Raw genomic sequence first — 20790 nt, 5'->3', positions numbered from 1 at the left:
GAGAGGTCAAGAGAAGGCAAATGACACAAATCTGTTATAATATGATTCAAATTCCATCCCTTTCATGCTTGTCTCACATACAGATGTAAGGGGTGAAGCTTACAGTACGATATCATGACACACTTTTTGTCATTTTGATGAAGTCTCAGCCTGTAATGAGTGTTCCTGTGAATAAAATACACATGATATTGTATATGTCATATTTGCACAGTTATTTATATAGTAGTACTAAGACGATGTCCATACAGAGTAGTTTTGTAAAATGTGAGTGCAGCAACTTTTAATCTATATATAAGGTATTTCTGACAAAGAAGTCTTTGGAATATAGAACAGAAACAGAACAGTTTCAGAGGTAGATGTAAAATGAGCAAACTATAATAAAAAGGTAAGATTCATACCTAGTATAGTAAGGCACACAGTTGGCACCAACAGAAGTAAACATTTACTGTGGCATGATATAAGGCCTCAATGTTGTATTCATTCTATATATAAGAAATAGAGTGGTAAAGTAAATATCAGAGTACAGTACAGTACAGTATGGCTGGTATTTACTTTTTTAATAACACACTATATCCTTTATTGTTTGTTAAAATATAAAGAAGGCTAAATATCACACTACTACTTTTAATTATACATTTATCTAAAGTATAGAAACAGGCTTGAGAAATATAATTTCCTATATTTGAAACATAGGGTTAAATTGGATGCTCCAATGACTGAAAGCAGAACAGAACAGAATAACAGAGTTGGAAGGGACCGTGGAAGTCTTTTAGTCCAATCCCCTGGTCAAGCAGGACACCCTATACCTGTGATGGTGAACCTATGGCACGTGTGCCGGAAGTGGCATGCAGAGCCATTTCTGCTGTCACGCGAGCCATCACCCGGAATGCGTGCCAGATCCACTGTGCATGCACGCGTGCCTCCTGCCAGCCAGCTGATTGTCGGGTATCTGCCACACATGCGCAGAGGTGTGTGGCGTTGAGGAGCAGTTGTATGCATGTACAGAGATGCACATGGGGGGTCATGCATGCATGTGCATGGGGTCTGGGGGATCGCGCATGTATTGCAGTATGGGTGCAGGCACACATGTACGCACACACCTTCAGCACACGACAACGAAAAGGTTAGCCATCACTGTCCTATACCATTCCAGATAAGTGACTATCCAGTGTCTTCTTAAAACCTCCATTGATGAAACACCTATAACTTCTGAAGTCAAGCTGTTGTACTTGTTAATTGTTCCCACAACTTCTCACCTTGCTTAATTTCCATCCATTATTTCTTGTATTGCCTTCTGGTGCTTTGGAAAATAGATTGACATCCTTTTCTCAAATATTGGAACACTGCTGTCATAACACTCCTAGTCCTTCTTTTACTAGAGAAACCCAATTCCTGCAACCATTCTTCATGTTTTAGCCTCCAGCCCCCTAATCATCCTTGTTGCTCTTTTCTGCACTCTTTCCAGAGCCTCTACATTTTTTTAATAATATGGTGATCCAAACTCGATGCAGTATTCTAAGTTTGGTCTTACTAAGGCTTTATAAAGTTGTACTAATACTTCGTGTGGTCTTGATTCTATTCCTATGTTAATGCTATCTAGGATTGTGTTGGGTTTTTTGGGCTCCTGCCACACACTGTTGGCTCATATTTAAGTGACTGTGCACTTGGACTCCAAGTTCCCTTTCACAATTACTGCTACTGAGTCAGGTTTCACATAATCTGCACCTGTACATTTGATTTTTCTTGCCTAAGTGTAAAACCTTATTTTTTCTTACACTGAATTTCATTTTGTTAGATAGGGCCCAGTGTTCAATTCTTCCAATTCTGGATATTAAGTCTATCTTCTTGAGTGTTGACTATTTCTGCCAGTTTAGTGTCATCTGCAATTTTGATTCTATTCCCTTATCTAGTGCAGTAATGTTATAAATTAAAACAAGAAAACTCTTGTAAATATTTCCAATAAATATTTGCCAATGTAATGAATCTCAATTAAAGAAGTTCCTGTATAAAGTTCACAGCTGTCCCTTTTATTATCATAATTAATTTAAACAACTGCAAAAATAAAATATGATGAAGTTATCTCTATCTTGTGGAACTATTGCAATTATGTTTGAATTCCTTGTGTCCACAGTCCTGTTTTTGCTTTGACATTTTTCTTAGTTGTATTTATACTCTCTAAACCATTCATGCCTCTGTATCCTCAGATATAACAACAAAGACTGAGTATCTATTTGCTTTCTTGGCCACCCATCTAATATACACTGTACAAATGAACAGTTCAAGATAAGAATAAAAACAGAAGTTGATATTGTTCAGCCCTTTGATACTAGGTCAATAGCCTCTAGACTCAAGCATGCAATCTCGTTCACTTCCACTAAGCTTTAAAGGTGAGCAGGAAACAAGACAGCCAAGGAGGAAGATAATTTTCACTTTGAAATAGTTTCTGGTTAAATGTGCCACATATGAAAATCAGTCACTTCACAGGCCAGAATAGTTAAAAATGGGAACTGTATTCGCAGCAAGGAAGAGATGGTGCGAAGAAGAAAAAACACTATTTATTTTGATACAGTAAAGCACATATACAAAAAAGGTGTTTTATCTACTTACATCAAGCAGTATCCTATACTGAATTCCTCTCAGCTGTAATTTTACTCTTCTAATAATATAAATATCAATAGAAATGCTTCCAATTCCCATTTTTATGTCATACTCCTTTTGCTCTATTGTTACTTATATCCTCTGCTTTCCTGAATTTCCTACCTGATCCCCTATTTCTTATCTCATTTTTATTGAATTCCTCATTTCTTTCCCCCATCCCACTTTTACTTAGATTCCAGTGGTCTATAAAGTACATTTTTTTATAAAAAGTTGCACTCCAGCTACAGTCTATAGCATGTGATTTCCTGGTATTCTCATATTCAAATAAGACCACAATATTTTCTAGACTTCCCTCAGATTGATGATGACTCTGAAAGTGATCCTAAGCAACTATAGTTGATTTTAATTTATATTTTTTTCTCAGTTGCCTCACATCTCCTTTTTTGGGTTTCTTTTGCCTCTTCTGAGCTGTCTCTTGTTATATTTATTTTAAAAAATTGTGTGCCTTACCTATGAAGTTTCCCTCCTTCTCTTTTCTTCTTCTGAGATACAGATGTCAGCAGATTTTCACAAACAAGTAAAAATATGGGCAGCAAATGCTACTGAACACAGATTAAAATCTATGTGGTAAAAGTTAATCCCAACACAGATTAAAATCTATGTGGTAAAAGTTAATCCCAATTACCCTCTCACAAGTTGATTTCACTATTCTTCCTTTACTGGCCCTTTCCCTCAGTCTAAAGTCTTGCCTTTTTTTTTCCTTTGCTGTGCATAAGTAACTAGAATGAGAAATTAAATAACAGTCATGGATAGGGAATATTACAACTTGCTGCTCTTATAATTCAAGTGGGAAGCAGGGGTAAATAAATTCACTGCTGATAAGTGACCACTACTTACCTTTCTAGATTATCATGTCACTTAGGAGAACAAATGATCCCACTATTCACTACCATTAACAGAATAACAGAGTTAGGAGGAAACTTGAGGTCTTCTAGCCCAACCCTCTGCTCAGGCAGCAAATGCTATACTATTTCAAATTAAAGGTTGTCCAAATCTCTTCTTAAAATCTTCCAGTGTTGGAACAACCACAACTTCTGGAAGCAAGTCATTCCATTGATCCATTATTTTGTGCAAACTACATATTTTCTTAAATTGAGACATTATTTGGCCTACCAACCCCCAAATGACAGCTGTCAGAACACATTTCTTTTTCTTCTTTTTAAAGCTTGCATTAATTTTATGATAAGGGCATTGCTTTTCTGTAAAAAAAGAAACAATAAGGATAGTGATGTTAATGCCTGTGTGATCATTTATGACTACAAACAGCAATTTCATGACAACTAAAGTAGGATCCTGGTTCAAGAGATCACTGGCCAGTGAATTTGCACTGATAAAAAGTAAGGTGTAGTGGGTAAATGTAAATGTGATCTGCTGACATCATGCCTATCTTCAGTAAAGCAGTTAGAAAATACAAAAACTTCATCTTACTTCATACAATAGGAGTTGTGTGGTGTTTTGCTTTTGTCAAAGGTTTGACCAAATAGCTTTTTGAAGAAAAAATATGAAGCAATAGATTGCCTCCTTCTAAAAAACAAAGCAGCTGCACTGGCGAACAGAAGCGGCTACAGTATTCATTTGTAATGCATGTGCCTAATCCTAACTCTTGGGAAGTTACCAAAATGTTACCAATAATACTTCATACTGATTGTGGTAAATTCCTTCCCCAAATGGATTAAAATAATCTTAGCAAACAAAAAAATATTCACTGTTAAAAATAATGGTTCTAATATATATTGACAACTCTGCACTGCTTAATACCATTGTTTCTGATAAATGGTTTTCATTTACTTTAACTGTATCTAATCTGAACAAAAACCTTATCCTGGATATTATTACAGGAATCCTCAACTTACAACCACAATTGAGCCCAGACAATTGTTAAGAGAATTTTGTCCCATTTATCATCTCTCTTGCCGCAGTTGTTTAGGGAATCACTGCAGTTGTTAAGTTAGTAACATGGTTATTAAGTAAATATGGCTTCCCCATTGACTTTGCTTGACAGAAAATTGCAAAAAATGATCAAATCACCCTGGAACACTGCATGCAACATAAAGATATATTAGTTGTCAAGTGTCTGAATTTTGATCACATGACCATGGACATTCTGCAACAGTCCTAAATGTGAAATACAGCCATACGTCACTTAACAGAATAGAATAATAGAATAACAGTCAGAAGGGAGCTTGGAGGTCTTCTAGTGTAGGGGTCGCCAACCTTTTACACCCCAGGGACCACCAAATTCATAATTTTAAATCCCAGGGACCACTAACCGGTTCTGTGGGTGTGGCATAATTTGTGGATGTGGTGGTCATGTGACTGGCTGGGCATGGCTTGTATGTAAATATTATAAATATTTATATAAAAATTTAATTTTTTATTAAAAAAGAGCAACTTTTACCCAAACTCAGGCAAAGCAGGCAGGCAGATTAAGTTGCTCACAGAATCACATATTCATTCAGAAATCTATCTATCTGCCATTGACTAGCTCAGTCTGTCACATAGAATTTGCTTGCAAGCAAACTCATAAAATTTGCTAGCAAACTCACAAAATTAACTCACAACACACCATGTATGTAAATATTGAATTTTCTATTCAAAAAGAGCAACTTTTACCCAAAGTCAGGCAAAGCAGGCAGGCAGATTGAGTTGCTCACAGAATCATTCAGTGATCTATCTATCTGCCATCGGCTAGCTCAGTCTCTCAAATTTGCTTGCCGTGAGTCTGCACTGAATAATAGAAGCTTCAGTCCTTAGGGAGGTTCGGCTGTGCTTAAAAGCAGACCTGAAGATCTAAAGACTAGCTAGAAAGCAAGAAATCCAACCATTTCCTGCTTCCTAGCTAATCTAAATCTCCCGGCACAGCAGAACAGATGGTCGGAAAAGTTTGCCGGGTAAGGAGTGGGCGAGGAGGGTTCCTGCGGGCCATGTGGGCTGCGCAGCCTTGTGTTTCTACGCAATCTGGATTAATTGCCTTGTGGAGGTGCTCTGGGGATGAGATTTCTCTGCAGCCCACCAAAATTTTCTTACAGCCCACCGGTTGGCGACTGCTGTTCTAGTCCAACCCCCGCTCAAGCAAGAGATTCTATGCCATTCCAGACTGTCCAGTTTCTTTTTCAAATCCTCCAGTGATGGAACACTTTTTTCAGTGCTGTTGCAAGTTAAATGGTCACTAAACAAATGGCTGGAAGTTTATTGTGATCCTTGAGGAACTAGCCAGACTGAAGATTATTGCAGAAGAGAAGTATGCCCTAGCCTAGAGACTGGTCACCTCATTTGTTGGAGTCTTTACTTCTCAAAATGTTTTAAGTCAGTGCTTCAGAATATGTAGGGCAATATCTTAAAATAATTTATTTGAGATACAATGTTTAACTGCATTAATCCATATTTAACTGGGATAAATAAAAATGTATTCTAGAAACTATTTTGAAATTTGTTTGAAAACCGAATTTTTCCAGATATCAGATTCCTCAATGATGGAGTTACAAATAAAGAAGCAAAATTGAAAGTACCCTAGAGACAAAACATATTTTTTGCATGTCAGCTGGTGTAATCCATGCAACCAGTTAGGTTTTGGAATAGCAGTATTCAGTACGATTTGTACTGAAGAACACAAAGCAAGCAGGCATCATACATGATACAGATCAAAAAGGGAAGAGGCTTCAATTATGTGGTTACAGCTATTATTTTGATTTCCGCACATTCACTGAAAACTCTGAAAGTAAACCAATATAAAAAAGGAAAGGTTTCCCCTGTCCAATTGTGTTTGACTCTAGGGGGTGAGTGCTCATCTCCGTTTCCTAGTCAAGGGAACCAGGGTTGTCCAAAGATACTTCCCTGTGGCCATCATAACTATATGCAGAGAAGCATAGAATGCTGTTACCTTCCTACTGATTTGGTACCTATTTATCTATTTGCATTTTCATGCTTTCGAGGTTGGTAAAAGCTGGAACAAGAATGGAAGCTCAACCCATCACGTGATGCTTGGGTCTCAAGCTGCCAACCTTCTGGTCCATAAGCCCAGCATCTTAACTGCTAGGCCACCACACCCCCTTAAACCAATGTAGGGTGAAAGTCATTGCTACTTTTTTGAGTTTAGCTCACTTCTTCCTGTTCATTAATTTAGGTAAATAAACTAATTACATTCTGATGTTTGTGTGTGTGCGTGTGTGTGTGTTCTGTCAAGGCTACACTCTTTAGTTCATTCTTTCAATTTCTCATATATATATATTTTGAGGATCTCATTAATTCTATCCAAGCATGATTTTTTTATCTGCAACTTCTTCTCAACCCATTCACTGTTCCTACATATGTTATTATCCATTCTGTTTTCTTTCACCATGTCCACTCATCCTCCTTCCTATATTTGTTTTGTGATCCAATTCCCCTTTTATTCTATTTATATCATCCTGTATCCCTCTGCCAGTGAAAATGGAGCCAAGGAGCGATGGCCGCATGCGAGCTCCATTTTCGCTGGCAGAAACCTTAGGCCAGTCCTTCACTGTTTCCAAGGCCACCTAGCAGGCCAGATGTAAGCACCCTGCAGGCAGGATCCAGCCCATGGGCCTTGAGTTTGACACCCCTGTTCTAAACAATCAAGGGGATAGCACTTATTTATGTCTTTTTTCCCTAATCAATGTTGAATCAGGGCTAAGCATATAATTAATTATTCTACCTGGTTTATTTCGATTGTATATCATCTTATTACATTCCACAACCAACCTTTTATACAGCACAAAACATTCCATCATTAAAGCCTACTCACTTTATCATACTTTTTTTAAAAAAATCAGCATAAGCTCTTACATTCATTCATTTCACAATAAACTGATAAAGAGGGAAAAACTGCATTGTACCTGCCTACTGACTATGTAACTGCCATTTACTTTTCAAATATTGCTCACTATCATAATCATATTTCATTTTTTATTTCATGAGACTTTTTCCAAACTCTTTCTAAAATACATTTCCTAAAAATATCTCTGTAGTTTTTATTTTATTGCTTGCTACCTTATCATTGGTATAAAGAATATCTTACATTTTATGCAATTGTAGAAGAACTAAACATGCATAAAATTAAGAAACTACTGGTATATCCCAAAATATTTTCTCCTTTTTTTAATCTTTAAGAGGACTCAGGTTCATGTATGGGGGGCAAGAAAGATTATTACATTGCCCTTCCAATTTTTGCCATTTTAAGTGCTTTCTTATAAATTTTGTCCAAAAACTTTCAACCAAAATTAACTATCTATTTATCACTTAACTTATACATACTATGGCCATTACAATAATTCTGACTACAAACTTCCTGTTCCTAAATATGATTATTTAGCTATCAGGCATGAATGATCTTCAGTTCAGTGAACCCTATTTTTACCCTTTTATTCTTGATCTGATTGTGTCATTCACAGTTATTGTTTTTGCTACTGTACTTGTTATTGACCAATCCACTCTTGTATGATTTCTGAATGTACTCACATAGCTATCTGTACTGTAACTTTAGTGCATCAATGACTGTTTTCAGTCACAAATTCTAGTGTTGGCATTCTATGGAGGCAGAAAGCATATGACCACTCACCAGATGAATCAGTGAACTGGCTTTGGCCCAAGAATGTGGGGAGAGTGGATATCTTGTAGGCATCTGCAGACTACTAATGATCTTTGAATCACACCTTCAGTGTCACCACTATTGTCCAATCATCAGAAACAAACACAATCTTCACACTTATATTAACTGAGTCTCAAATGCATCTATATTTCAACATTTCTCACTTATACCATCAACACATGCAGCCTTTCCACTTCTCAACATTCTCACATCATTTATAACTTTCTTTTTATCTTTTCATCATTTCTTTGTTTTGCTTCGAAGTGCACTTTTCAACATATCCCTAACTTTTCCATGCATATCTATGAAATAATCGTTTCCTTACTTCAGTTTTATCCCATATTATTTTATCACATTTATTTTTAATTCTATTCATTCTGCTGAAGGTTCCTTGTTTAGTCTTCTTCACTAATTTTCAAAATGATTGTTTAAGTCCATGACCTGTTTTTGTGTTTGTTTGGTTTTTTCCAATCTTAGCCATACCTTGTCCTTTGACAATATTGTTTCCAACAGTATTTTCTATTCATGCACATTATACCATCTTCATTTTTGCAGCAATTATCTTATGTATTTTTTCTCATCCTAGCTTCTTACATATAAATTCATAAAGAACGTTGTAAATTTCACAAGAACTTAAAAGAACTTTAACAAGGAACTTCACAAAGAATATTTTGCCAGCAAAACTTTAGTCACTTCTGTGGCATTTGATAATAATTTAACATATTTTTAAATTAGGTTAGCTAAAGGTAAAGGTTCCCCTCGCACATACGTGCTAGTCATTTCCGGCTCTAGGGGGTGGTTCTAATCTCCGTTACAAAGCTGAAGAGCCAGCGCTGTCCGAAGACGTCTCCTTGATCATGTGGCCAGCATGACTAAACACCAAAGGCGCACAGAATGCTGTTACCGTCCACCAAAGTGGTCCCTGTTTTTCTACTTGCATTTTTACATGCTTTCAAACTGCTAGATTGGCAGAAGCTGGGACAAGTAATGGGAGCTCACTCCATTATGCGGTGCTTGGAATTCGAACTGCCGAACTGCCAACCTTTCTGATTGACAAGCTCAGAGTCTTAGACACTGAGCCATCACATCCCTCTAAATTAAGTTAAATTATGTTAAATGAGGTTAAATTATGTTTTAAATACAAACAGTATTTTTTAAATAAATAACCAGTCGCCATTCTAATTCATTCTAGAATTTCTGGCCCAATCATTTTTATGTACTCTTTCATTGCAGTCTGATCTCTCTGGTTATGTCCTCTAACAGAATTATTTTTCCTTCAGAACATTTTCCTTAAGCCATTTTTTCCAAAACCTGTGATTCACCATTTGTTATCACCATTCACAAGAGCAGGGGTGTCACACTCGATTTCATTGAGGGCCGCATCAGGGTTGTGTTTGGCCTCAGGGACCACGGTAGGCGTGGCCAGGGTGGGCGTGGCCAGCTCAACATCACTTGTGTTGGGAGTGCCTGTGGGCTCCTGAGTTCCGTTTTTGGCTGCAACTATCTCCTGCAACCCTCTGCCAGTGAAAACGGAGATCGGGAAGGCCACTCGCAGCTTTCCCAAGCTCTGTTTTTGCTGGCAGAGGCAACACAGACCAGTCCTTCACTGTTTCCAGGTCAGCCCCATGGGCCACATCTAAGCACCCCATAGGCCTTGAGTTTGACACCCCTGCATTAGAATGTAAAATGTAATTATAACCAACTTAGAGGTGTGCACAGTAAATACGTTTTGTTCCATATATTCAATAGCAATAGCAATAGCACTTGGATTTATATACCGCTTCATAGTGCTTTATAGCCCTCTCTAAGCTGTTTACAGAGTCAGCATATTTCCCCCAACAATCTGGCTCTTCATTTTATCGACCTCAGAAAGATGGGAGGATGAGTCAACCTTGAGCAGGTCAGAATCAAACTCCTGGCAGTGAGCTGAATACTGCATTGTAACCACTGAGCCACCATGACTCTTAAAGACATTATGGCTCAAAAATTATGGCTCTTTCCTTTATGCTCCCTCCTCCTAGCTCAGCCACTGATCTTCGCAGACCAATCATAGTTTCTGAGTCAACACAGCAGAGGTCTCCAAACTTGACAACTTTAAGACATAGCTGGCTGAGGAATTCTGAGAGTTGAAGTCCACAAGTCTTTAAGTTGCCAAGTTTGGGGACTCCTGCAACACAGGAACATACCAATGTTTGGACCTGGGAAAATCTATCTATGCATAGAATAATGCATGCATGAATTAATGTATACAATCTTTTAACCAACATGCACATTCCTACTGGTTTCTACATTGCCATCCAAATAATAACCAATTTGTTTTTTCTGATATATAGTTTAACTCTCATGCATATTTCACTTTCACTTCCATGAATATATTCATTAATTCCACTCTATAAGATGAAACCTATTCAATCTACTACATCTGTTCCCCTTTCTCTTAGAAACTACACTTTGCTTTCATTCATTTCATTCAATATTTCATCCTTTTTACCCTTTCCTCAAAATTTTTACTAAGTCACAAATGCTAACAGTCTCTTTCCCACTCATCTCTTTCATTCCTTTCCATTTTTTTCCTCCCTCCCCTCCTTTCTTGTTGTCCACATATGCTAATTGTCTCCTTTTCCTGGTCTTAGTCTAACTATCAACTGCCTTTTTCTTCACCGTTAAGTTCTCTTAGTTGTGGCCACTGCAGTGCACCACAGTCAGTCATAGTCATGTGATCATAATTTCCCACCCTCCCTGCCAGCTTCCCAAAATTAAAATGAATGGGGAAGCCAACAGTAAGATGGAAATCACTCCTATTCCCACTGCTTTTTTTATCCATTCATAATCATTCTATCTGTTTAGATAAGTAAATATCTTTGAAAGGATGAGCCAAGTATAATTTTAAAAATGTGAATTTGAGAAAATGTTTTAAGAGTTCTGGAAGAAACCATGAAATTGATATGAAAAGGAAGTTCTACTTTGTTATTATAACTTCATGAAAGATAAATAGAAATCACTGTGAAGCAGATACAATGTCAAGTAGGTAATATTTCTATGTTGTTCAAAGAAAGAAATCATTCTACCATTTTGTTCTTCTCCACACCCATTCCCTCCACACAATTTCTGAAGATGAAGAACGACTTCAGCAACAGAGTGGTCAATGTCTGGAATACTCTACCCGACTCTGTAGTTTCTTCCCCAAACCCCAAAAACTTTAACCTTAGACTTTCTACTATTGACCTCACCCCTTTCCTAAGAGGTCTGTAGGGGCGTGCATAAGCGCACCAACGTGCCTACCGTCCCTGTCCTATTGTTTCTCTTATTCTTTTATTTTTCTTATATGTATCCATTTCATGTATTCACAACTATGCATACACTTATACGTATTATCTTGTAAACAATTGGCAAATCAAATAAATAAATAAATAAATAGACCCTTACCATGTATTCCATATTGGAAGCTTGTGGATAAACTTGACCCCGCAATTTATTATGAATATCCAAGATACTTTGCATATCATTGTCAGTGATAGCTCTTTTTCCTCTTTGCTTTGCAATCCACCATTCACCATCTTCATCCATGTATTTTTCCAGCATGTCCTCAAATACTGTTGAATTGGGGAGCACCATAGTAGAAACTGCCTGAGCTATGACTAGCAAAGCAGTTACTCTAAACCATTCTTCACTGTTCATGATGAATGATGTCAAAACTCTTCTGGGTTAATTCCAAACCAAAAGCTGCTTTCAGATCTGTTGGCTGAAATGGCAAAAGAAAATCAAACTATTTTGCAGCAGTGAAAGGACAGCTGTTCCGTGTCATAACTAAAGAGGAAAGAGATCATATTTGCATTGATTCTGAATGGCAACTTATCTTCATCTCCATTCACTAGCATTATGTTGGACTACTTAAATGCATAACTATGGCTCTATTTGAAAGAAACTAATATTTCCTATAAAAGTACTTTAAAAGGAAAAAGCCATATAATTAGCTGACAATTCTATGTCTTCCAAAGACCTCTTCTGAAAAAGTTTTTGTAACTTAAAAAGAACTATGAATTTAAACCATAGAAAAAGAAAACACTCCGTCTAAGGAGCTTTGCAGAAAAATATTTTTGTAAAAAAAAAAAATCATTTTAAATTGCAAGCCAAATACATTTATTTACAAAACATTACAGGTTATATTTCTACCTTTTAGTCATTCAGCTGATATTTAAACTTGTGATGAACTCTCTAATTCAGTGGCTTCCAAATCTGAATTATCCCAAATTTGGGGAAGGTGGTTTTTCTTTGATTAAGGATATATGCACCCATTACTCAAGGTCATTAAAATTGGCTTAAATTTTTATCTACATTGGATAAAGAGGATTTTCTGGTAAGAGGTTTTGGGTAATAAGGAAAAAGTTTGGGAAGCATTGTTCTAAATGCTAATTTCAGTTAAGACACCAAAGTATTTTAACACTGACCTGAACTTTATGTAAGTTTGAACAAAAGCATTCTATTTTTAGAACTAATATTTTTCTATAACAACATTCATGAGCATTTTCAAACCTTTGGTCACAATTCATATTCATGGCATTTGACAAAGCAAACAAGCAAGTAACCCCTCCCCACCCACCCACCCACCCCCAAAAAGATCAGTTAGAGTTCCTTCTAAACTGTAGTAAAAAAAATAATCTGAATTGTTCTGCATACTTGCAGTAAGGAAGATATAATTCTCTCAGAAATCAATGGAACTTACAAGCATTTCATTAATAAATGGAAAGTGGGCACAATAATACAAACCGATGAAAAATAAAAAAGGCAGCTTTTGTGTACTTTTGCATGATGCATTTTCTCTTGCCTTGCATAATCACATCTCTATTACGAGAAATTGTAAAATACTTTTAAAAATCCATAGATTTCAACAACTTTCATAGAAGGATCAAAGTCCCTCAATACCCTCCCCGCGCCCCCAGTTCTCTTTTATTTTCTATCTTGTTCGCAAAAGCCCCCGAGCCCCCACTGCAATGGGACAATGACTCTTCTTTCCTGTTTCTGGGAACGACGCCGAACTCCAGGGAGGCCACCGGGTGGGAGAGAAGCTTAAAAATTCACAGGCAGTTTCGCCTCTCCGTTTCAAAGGACTGCTTTCTTTCGCAAGGATGCAAGCAGCCGGCAGAAAAGGAATCGCGCTGGGAATTGGGACTTTGGCCAGTGTGCGCACGCGCACGTTTGCGGCAAAGAGCAAAAGAAGGGTGTTACCTCGGTCCTCTTTTTGAAATGGGGTCGCGGTGGAGCCACACGGCTTCGAAGGTCGCTGAGCGTCGTTGAAGTTTGCAGCAAAGTGGCAGAAAAGGACGAGCTACCTCCGGCCCTGCTGGGAGCGCGTAGGCGCCTGCTGCCAACTTGTGCGCTCCCAAATTTGTGCCCAAGTGGCAGTTCACAGTGATGTCTCTAGTCTTCCTTCTCCCACGATAGCACTGGCAAGCTTCGCGTCTCTAAAGGGGAAGGCGGCTGCTGGGGAGCGGAGCGCCTCTCGCTGCCAGCCCTTTATCCCAAGCTCCGAGGCGCGCACACCCACCGTGACGCGCCCGGGCTCTTCACTCCTCCCCAGTATCCCAGGCGGGGTAAGATTTGTGGGCAACGGGATTCCGTAGCCACCCACCATCATCATCCCCCTCCCCTCGCACGGCAGGGTCTTCGGTGAGAGGCAGGTCCAGTGTCACTCAGGCTCTTCTCAGGGACAGGTCAATGGACAATTTATTCAGGCTGGAAGGAAGGAGAGAACCTGAGGAGATTTCAACGGAAATGTTATTGCACAGAAATGGAGCCAGAGCCACGTTGCACTTGGTGTTGCTTGCTGGTGTGTTGATTATGGATTACATGTATAGTCTGCCTTCAACAGAGCATACATCTCGTCCATCTTATACTCACAAGAACCCACTCAGGTGGGTTAGACTGATAATGTAACTAAGTCCACTTAATGATTGTCAAGATAAGACAGGATTCAGATACATTATTTAACTTCACAGTAAAATATTCAAGATAAAAATGTAATCATTTGCCCCGTGTCCCATTTAAACACTATGACAAAGTAACAGAACTCTAATGTATGACATCTAATTTACTAAAGTAACAATGTTATATTTTCCTGTATATATTACTCCTATAGCAGATACAATATCATTTTTGGATGGTGAAAAACAACGATTAATAAGTATGACTCACATCACTGAATCGTTTATTAAGTGTTTATACATTGCCCCTTGCATAAGAGAATACAATAAAATCCCATGAAAAACGGAACACGCAAACAACATTATCAGTATTATCACACCCAGATTAACAAGTTAAAATTGCAAACCCAAAGCATTGACATATTTACTAAAAATTCAACAACTCACCTGAGCAATGTATAATTTTAAGTGCCTTGTGGAAGTACTATGGTGAAGGGCCAGGTTCATCTCGGAAGGCAAAGGATTTCCAAAATGTTGGGACCACCATGGAGAATGTCTGCCATGCCAGGTTTCTTCAACTCTGTGCAGCTGGAATCCTAAGTGTCTCTTCTCTTGATGAGTTCATAAGATGAGATGGTTCCAAAGGTAACTCACACTGTGAGCTTCTTTAGACACTTAAATCAGCATTTTGAATTGGGCTAGGAAAGCTATTAGCAACCAGTACAATAACTAGAGTACAAGGGTAAAGCTGCAATGGCTTCTTTTCCAACAGGCAGGCTGTTATATTGTATACTGGCTGTAGTTACTAAGTTATTTGCAAAAGCAGATCTACAAAGAATACATATTATGAATAGCCTAAGCATGTAGTGGTCACATTAGTCATTATCACCAAGGCTTACCAACCAAAAGGAGTTGCAACTGTCTAAGTTGGAGGAAAATTCCTTGGTTTCTACCTACTTTTCTAGCCAGAGTTGTGAGTTATGGGCTTGCTACTTCAGGAAAGTGCTTTCTCTGAGCAATAACTGGAACTAAACAAGTATTATGTCTATATTGTTTAGATTCAATTACAGTTTGAATCATTCATAACAATTGTTTTGCTGTATATGAAAATTGATTGAATATCTCAACCCTTACTGCATAAGATTTCATCATGCAATTAAAATTATTCAGATTTTAAAGCTATTTCATTAATATATAATGGTGATGGTAGTCAAAGATAGTAAAAATAATCTAAATATGAAATAGAATTATGAACCACCAAACCATTTATAGTAACTACACTAATGGTTTTACATTTCAGTTATTCATTTTCCCCTAGTCACCTTTCTTGTTCATTATTCCTCCTGCAAATTCTTAGCTAGCTTCTGTCTCCCTCTCCCTCTCTCCCTCAATCTCTCTGTCTCTTCTTCAATCTCTGTCTCTCTCTCAATCTCTCTCTCTCCCTCAATCTCTCTCTCTCTGTCTCTCCTTCAATCTCTTACTCTCTCACCCTCAATCTCTCTCTCTCTCTCTCTCTCTCTCTCTCTCACACACACACACACACACACACACAAAATGTATGTATGTAAGTATGTATGTATGTATGTATATAGTTGCATGTGTCAATCTTCCTATTTTTGCTTGTTATTGTTAGGGATATACACCCTAGCAGAACCTGCACGGCAGTCAGGCAGGCAGGCAAATATGTGAGACAAACGTGTTTGTAGCTTTACACTCAGTAAAACAGATATACAGTGCTAGTTAAATAGTTTATTCCAGTAATAGTTTTTATAGCATAGTCAAACAGTCCATATATCATACACTAGTTCAGTCCATCCGGGGATTAATCAGTTGCAAAGTCCAGTGTCGAAAAAGAGGTCATTAAACTTACAAATATCAGTCCAGTAATATATCTCTTCGCAGTAGAGATATGAAGAAGTCAAACCTCTTGTCTTCCTTCAGCAACAGCAGAGAAACACGCAGTTATCACACCATCAATCCATCATCGTCAGCAAGCAATCCAGTAAACCAGCAATCAATCCAGTTCTCTTGCTCCCTCTTATGGTGATTTACAGCCGCACCCAAAATTACATGCTTTGCAGTTAAAGTGACACACACTTAAATTCACAATCATAGTCTATATATATTATTTTACCCAAACTACGTTAGGTAACCTATGTTATTCCTAACAGTTATATTGTTCCCATTTTATTATTTTGCATTACTGGGGAAGTTGTCTGAGCAAGCAGTTACTAGAATCAAAAGATTTTGTACCACAAACTGAAAAATCCTACATTAATTTTCATTACTTTGGTTTGCTTCATCACACTTTAATCATCTCATTGGTCTGTAAGTTTCATGTATTCTGATGAAAAAAAAATTGGCACATTAATAAAGCTTAAAGGGGTGTAACTTAAAAATCTTATGTACCAATTGGTATTAAATGTATATATGCTATCCTGTTATAATAATGTAACTGTTGCAACTTGTATCCAATTCAAATTTTTTAAAGCCACAAAAACGTATAGATACTTTTTAGGCATTTTAGTATGATAGGTCAAATAAATTAAAGTTACTTATTGTCAGGAATCAGAAATTAGTCACAAGGCAGGTCTCAATATTTATGAAATTGGCTCTCCCTGTATAGCTATTCGTACATTTGCATTAAAAATAATGTTAATCTCTAATGTTGCCTTAGTTTCTCCATGTTGTTCATTTTGAGTTCCTTACTAAATGTTACACACATAAAAAACCTACCATATTATCTATGCATAGAACCTTTATATTGTAAAATTAAAGAATTCTACTTTTTCCCCCCCTATAGATGCTAAAGATTCTATTCACCTAATAACATAGGCAATAATATTTTAATGGCTTGTTAGCAATCTGGATAAAAGATCTAACTTTTTATGTTCACAAATATGTTAACGGATTCTTTTAAAATGTCATTCAAAGCAATAATTCCAAACATTTAATAAGATTATCTTTTTTAATTTAGAAAAGCAATTTATTTTAATGCATACTTGATAGGAACATGACAAAAGTGCAGGGAACAAACTATGTTAAGTAAATGAACAGGTGGATTAAGAAAAGGAAACATGGGGACTAAATGAAATGAACTATCTTATCAGAATGTATTCTAGTTTACTAATTTTTTGGAATATAGCTAATGCAGACTTGGTTGTATATACTGTTTATCAGTTTTTCTGGGCTTTGATGAAGCTTGGAAAATATGACAATTCTATACTTTCACAAAAGAAAAAGTCTAGAACAAGATTAGTGGGAATTCAAGAGGAATAAACAGAATGCAGACAAAAAGGAAATCCAATAGATAAGCAGGTAAAGATCAGAAAGTGAGCACTGAGGAGGAATAGAAAAGTGGGAACTAGAACATCCTGTTATTGTATTCAACACAGAGGTATTTTGCTACAGACTTAGTTTGGAACTGGATTTAGGCATCTCTGATGGAAATCATGGCAAAATAAACACTTTTCTTTCCTGTGTAAAAATTCTCAGTTGCATAGCAGCTTTTCCTTTTTCAGTGATGCCTTGAATGCCGATATGGTTACTATGTTTACATGAATATAATTTCATTATGGAACAAGTAAATTCCATGTAAATAGCTTGACATTACTATGCACATTTAAAGATTTAGAGATACTGAAAGCTCATCATGAAAGTTTCTCATACTTGAGAAATCAACAATCCTTTGGAAATCTGTAGATTGAGAAAGGCTAAAAAGTATAACATTATTTAGAATAATTGGGAATAAGCTGTTTTGTATTCCATCATTTATTCAAAAAAGATAATGACAAATGTATGTTGTCACTATTATGTTCAGAGGCACAGTGGCTCAGTGGCTTAATTATGCTGGAGATGGTCTTTATTCCAGTGGTTCGGGTCCTAGCACCACGTGGTGGGGTGAGCTCCTGCCATTTACCTCAGCTTCTGCCCACCTAGCAGCTTGAAAGCATGTTATATGCGAGTAGATAAATAGGTAACACTTTAGTGGGAGATGAGCCAGAGCTTCGTGTGGACAGTTAGAATCCTGTGGGCACTGGAGCTTCTTGATTTCAATGGCTGTTTGCAAGGTGGCTTTGGAAGAGGGAGAGGGCTCTGGATGACACTGTAGAAAAGCTGCTCTTCTTTCTTTCTGGCTAGCTTGCCCAGAGTGGCATACCTTGGGAAGCACATGAGTGTGAACCAAACAGGATTAGCAATCTCAAACAGCCATTATGTTACAATCCAAAAATGGAAATCTCAAACAAAGAAAAGGGGAAAGGAATACTTCTGTTTCTTCTTTTACCTTCCTGCACCTTTAATGCTGTAATCACATTCACATCGCTATGGTTTCAATCAGAAGCACAGTATGTTCATGTTACCTGTATCTTTTGTTTTGTAAACCAAATTGTCTGCAACTCACCAATTACCTGCATTGTTTAGTAATAAGTAAAAATGTCTATGTCCATGAAATGTCTATGTCAACTGCCTAATTCAGTTACAGATATTCCAATGTATTTTTGTAGAAAAATTTTTTAAAATACGCGTCCAGAACAAGCGTTCTTAAATCATATCTTAATGTTTTTGCCAAATATTCCTAAATTTTTAAATTCTCTTTCCATTTTGTATTCTAGAAAAAAAATGAAACTTGCCAAGAGGAATCCTACCTGCAACAAAGGTGACTCTGTCTCAGCCTGTAAAATAACCCCAAGTATTAATTTAAATTTAATAAATGTAAATTTGGTGGGGGTAATTGTCCATAAAGTCTTCATCATGGCTAAGAACATCAATGGAATTTCATACCTCCCAGCCACAGAACTTGCAAGTGAACCACAAAATTTTCATTTCTTGCAATGTACTTATAGGTAATCCTGTCTGAAGAACAAGTATGTTATTACACAATCTCTCCTTTATCTGGAGATCTAGCGATGACCCACTGGACCCTGATCTCCACCATGATACCATCTCCACTCCTTCAGTGATGATTAGGTTGTGGTTAAGCCCCACTGGAAGCTCAGTGCTTCAGTGTTCAGTATTCATGACTTTTAAAAGGAAGTATATAATCAAGAAATTAAAAAGTAACAAAAATAATTGATTTTATAAAATATGGTATTGTGCAAAAAATAAAAAGTTCATTATTGTGGTACAGTAGCAGAAGTTATAGGGATAGGCAAAATTATCAGATCTGATTTTGTTAAGTTTTTCATTTTCCAAATTTACATTCATTCAATTCTATATTTGCATCAAACATTATAATTAAATGTTCTCATAATATGACATTTTGTGGCCACTTTTTTCTAGTATGTATATTTTGTGCAAAGCAAATTTCAATGTAGTATATTTTTGTATTTTTGTTTCTAATATATGGTTATAAGCATCTTTAAGATAGTAAAACACCGATTATTTTATTTCTGATATAATTGAATAGTTTTAAGAATAAATTAGGTAAATTAACTTACAAAATATAAACAGAAAAAAATTGTCCTTTATCATTAAGAGTTTATTACTGCAATATTATTTCTTCTCATATTCTTTTCCACTAGAATCATAACTCTGGACAAAGTACCCTTTCTCCAAAATACTAATTATAGCTTGATATGGTAAAAAAATATATTTACAGAATTGCTTTTTGTATATTGATAGGACTTGACCCGTTATCCTTTGGCTGCTGGCCTCACCACAACATCAGCTTGCTTATTTAAGTGGTAAAAGAGGCATGTTAGGCAAAGAAGAGAACTAGTAATCACCACCAAAACCACAGTCCCACAGTGGCACAACCACAAAAGTTGCATACATAAAACATTCACTTTCCTCATAAGAACTCCCACACTGAAAAACATGCTTCTTCAAAATACTAAATGCATTACATTTAAGCCAAATGTAGACTATTTTGCTGATCAGATTCATAAATAAACTTGTAAGAATATACTGAAACAACTTTAAATGTTGGAAAAATGGGTAAAGAACCAAGAAGTTCTTACACTTTTCAATTAATTCATATTTGTTGTGAGTATTTATCACATACAGCTATTTTAATGCTTTCCATTAATATTTGAAAAGAATTTCATGCTTCGTTGTATTATACAACAAAGACAGAGAGGAAGATTTATAAAAGTAAAATCAGCAGTGCCTGTTATTGTTGTATAAATTTGTCCTACCTGGTCAATTCTCAATAAAACGTTTTTTATCACATGGCATATCAAACAGATTTGGGGTCTGGGAGATACTGACTGCACCAGCATCTTCAAAGGTATAACATCTCAAAGAGAGGTCTGAATTAACATGATATGATTGATTGCTCTGCATGTAAATTATAAAGGAGCACTTAAACTTCAGTGGTATGTAGAGTTAAGATAAACCCAGGTACAAAATAAAAACATTGTAACTCCTAACCTTCTTGTATATATTTTATGTAGACAATCAGCAGCACTTTGTATTATCCTGAAAATACTTAAAATCCTATCCCCACATTAACATTATTAGGACATAAAGAAGGAATGTTTGCAGTTGAACACATGTAGTCTTTCCAGATAATTAACCTGCTAATAGGTCTTTGGAAACTTAAAGTATTCTTTCTGAACTTTTTCCATCTTCCCATGGATCAGTCTTATTAAAGATTCTCAGTTA

General features: G+C 36.7%; 1 protein-coding gene across 2 annotated transcripts in view; it reads right to left on the bottom strand.

Moving 5' to 3' along the window:
* The window catches only part of CRISPLD1 (cysteine rich secretory protein LCCL domain containing 1), a 31834-nt gene extending 17980 nt beyond the window's left edge, over window positions 1-13854 (bottom strand). The window contains exons 1-2 of one of the 2 annotated variants that reach the window (XM_026691550.2): window positions 13490-13854; window positions 11690-12005 (exon numbers count right to left, since the gene is read on the bottom strand). In XM_026691550.2, coding sequence (XP_026547335.1) covers window positions 11690-11941 — 252 coding nt within the window. In that variant the 5' untranslated portion in view covers window positions 11942-12005; window positions 13490-13854. Of the gene's footprint in view, window positions 1-11689; window positions 12006-13030; window positions 13395-13489 lie in introns of those variants that run through there. The other variant, XM_087961879.1, reaches the window with a different exon arrangement.
* Between the last annotated feature and the right edge of the window lie 6936 nt (window positions 13855-20790).

This window comes from Notechis scutatus, chromosome 3 (genome assembly GCF_049901735.1).
Source record: "Notechis scutatus isolate UNSWTSFEM ecotype Mainland chromosome 3, rNotScu1.2, whole genome shotgun sequence".
Taxonomy (NCBI): Eukaryota; Metazoa; Chordata; class Lepidosauria; order Squamata; family Elapidae; genus Notechis; species Notechis scutatus.
The sequence above is the reverse complement of the archived record's forward strand: the minus strand, read 5'-3'. Positions and strand labels throughout refer to the sequence as shown.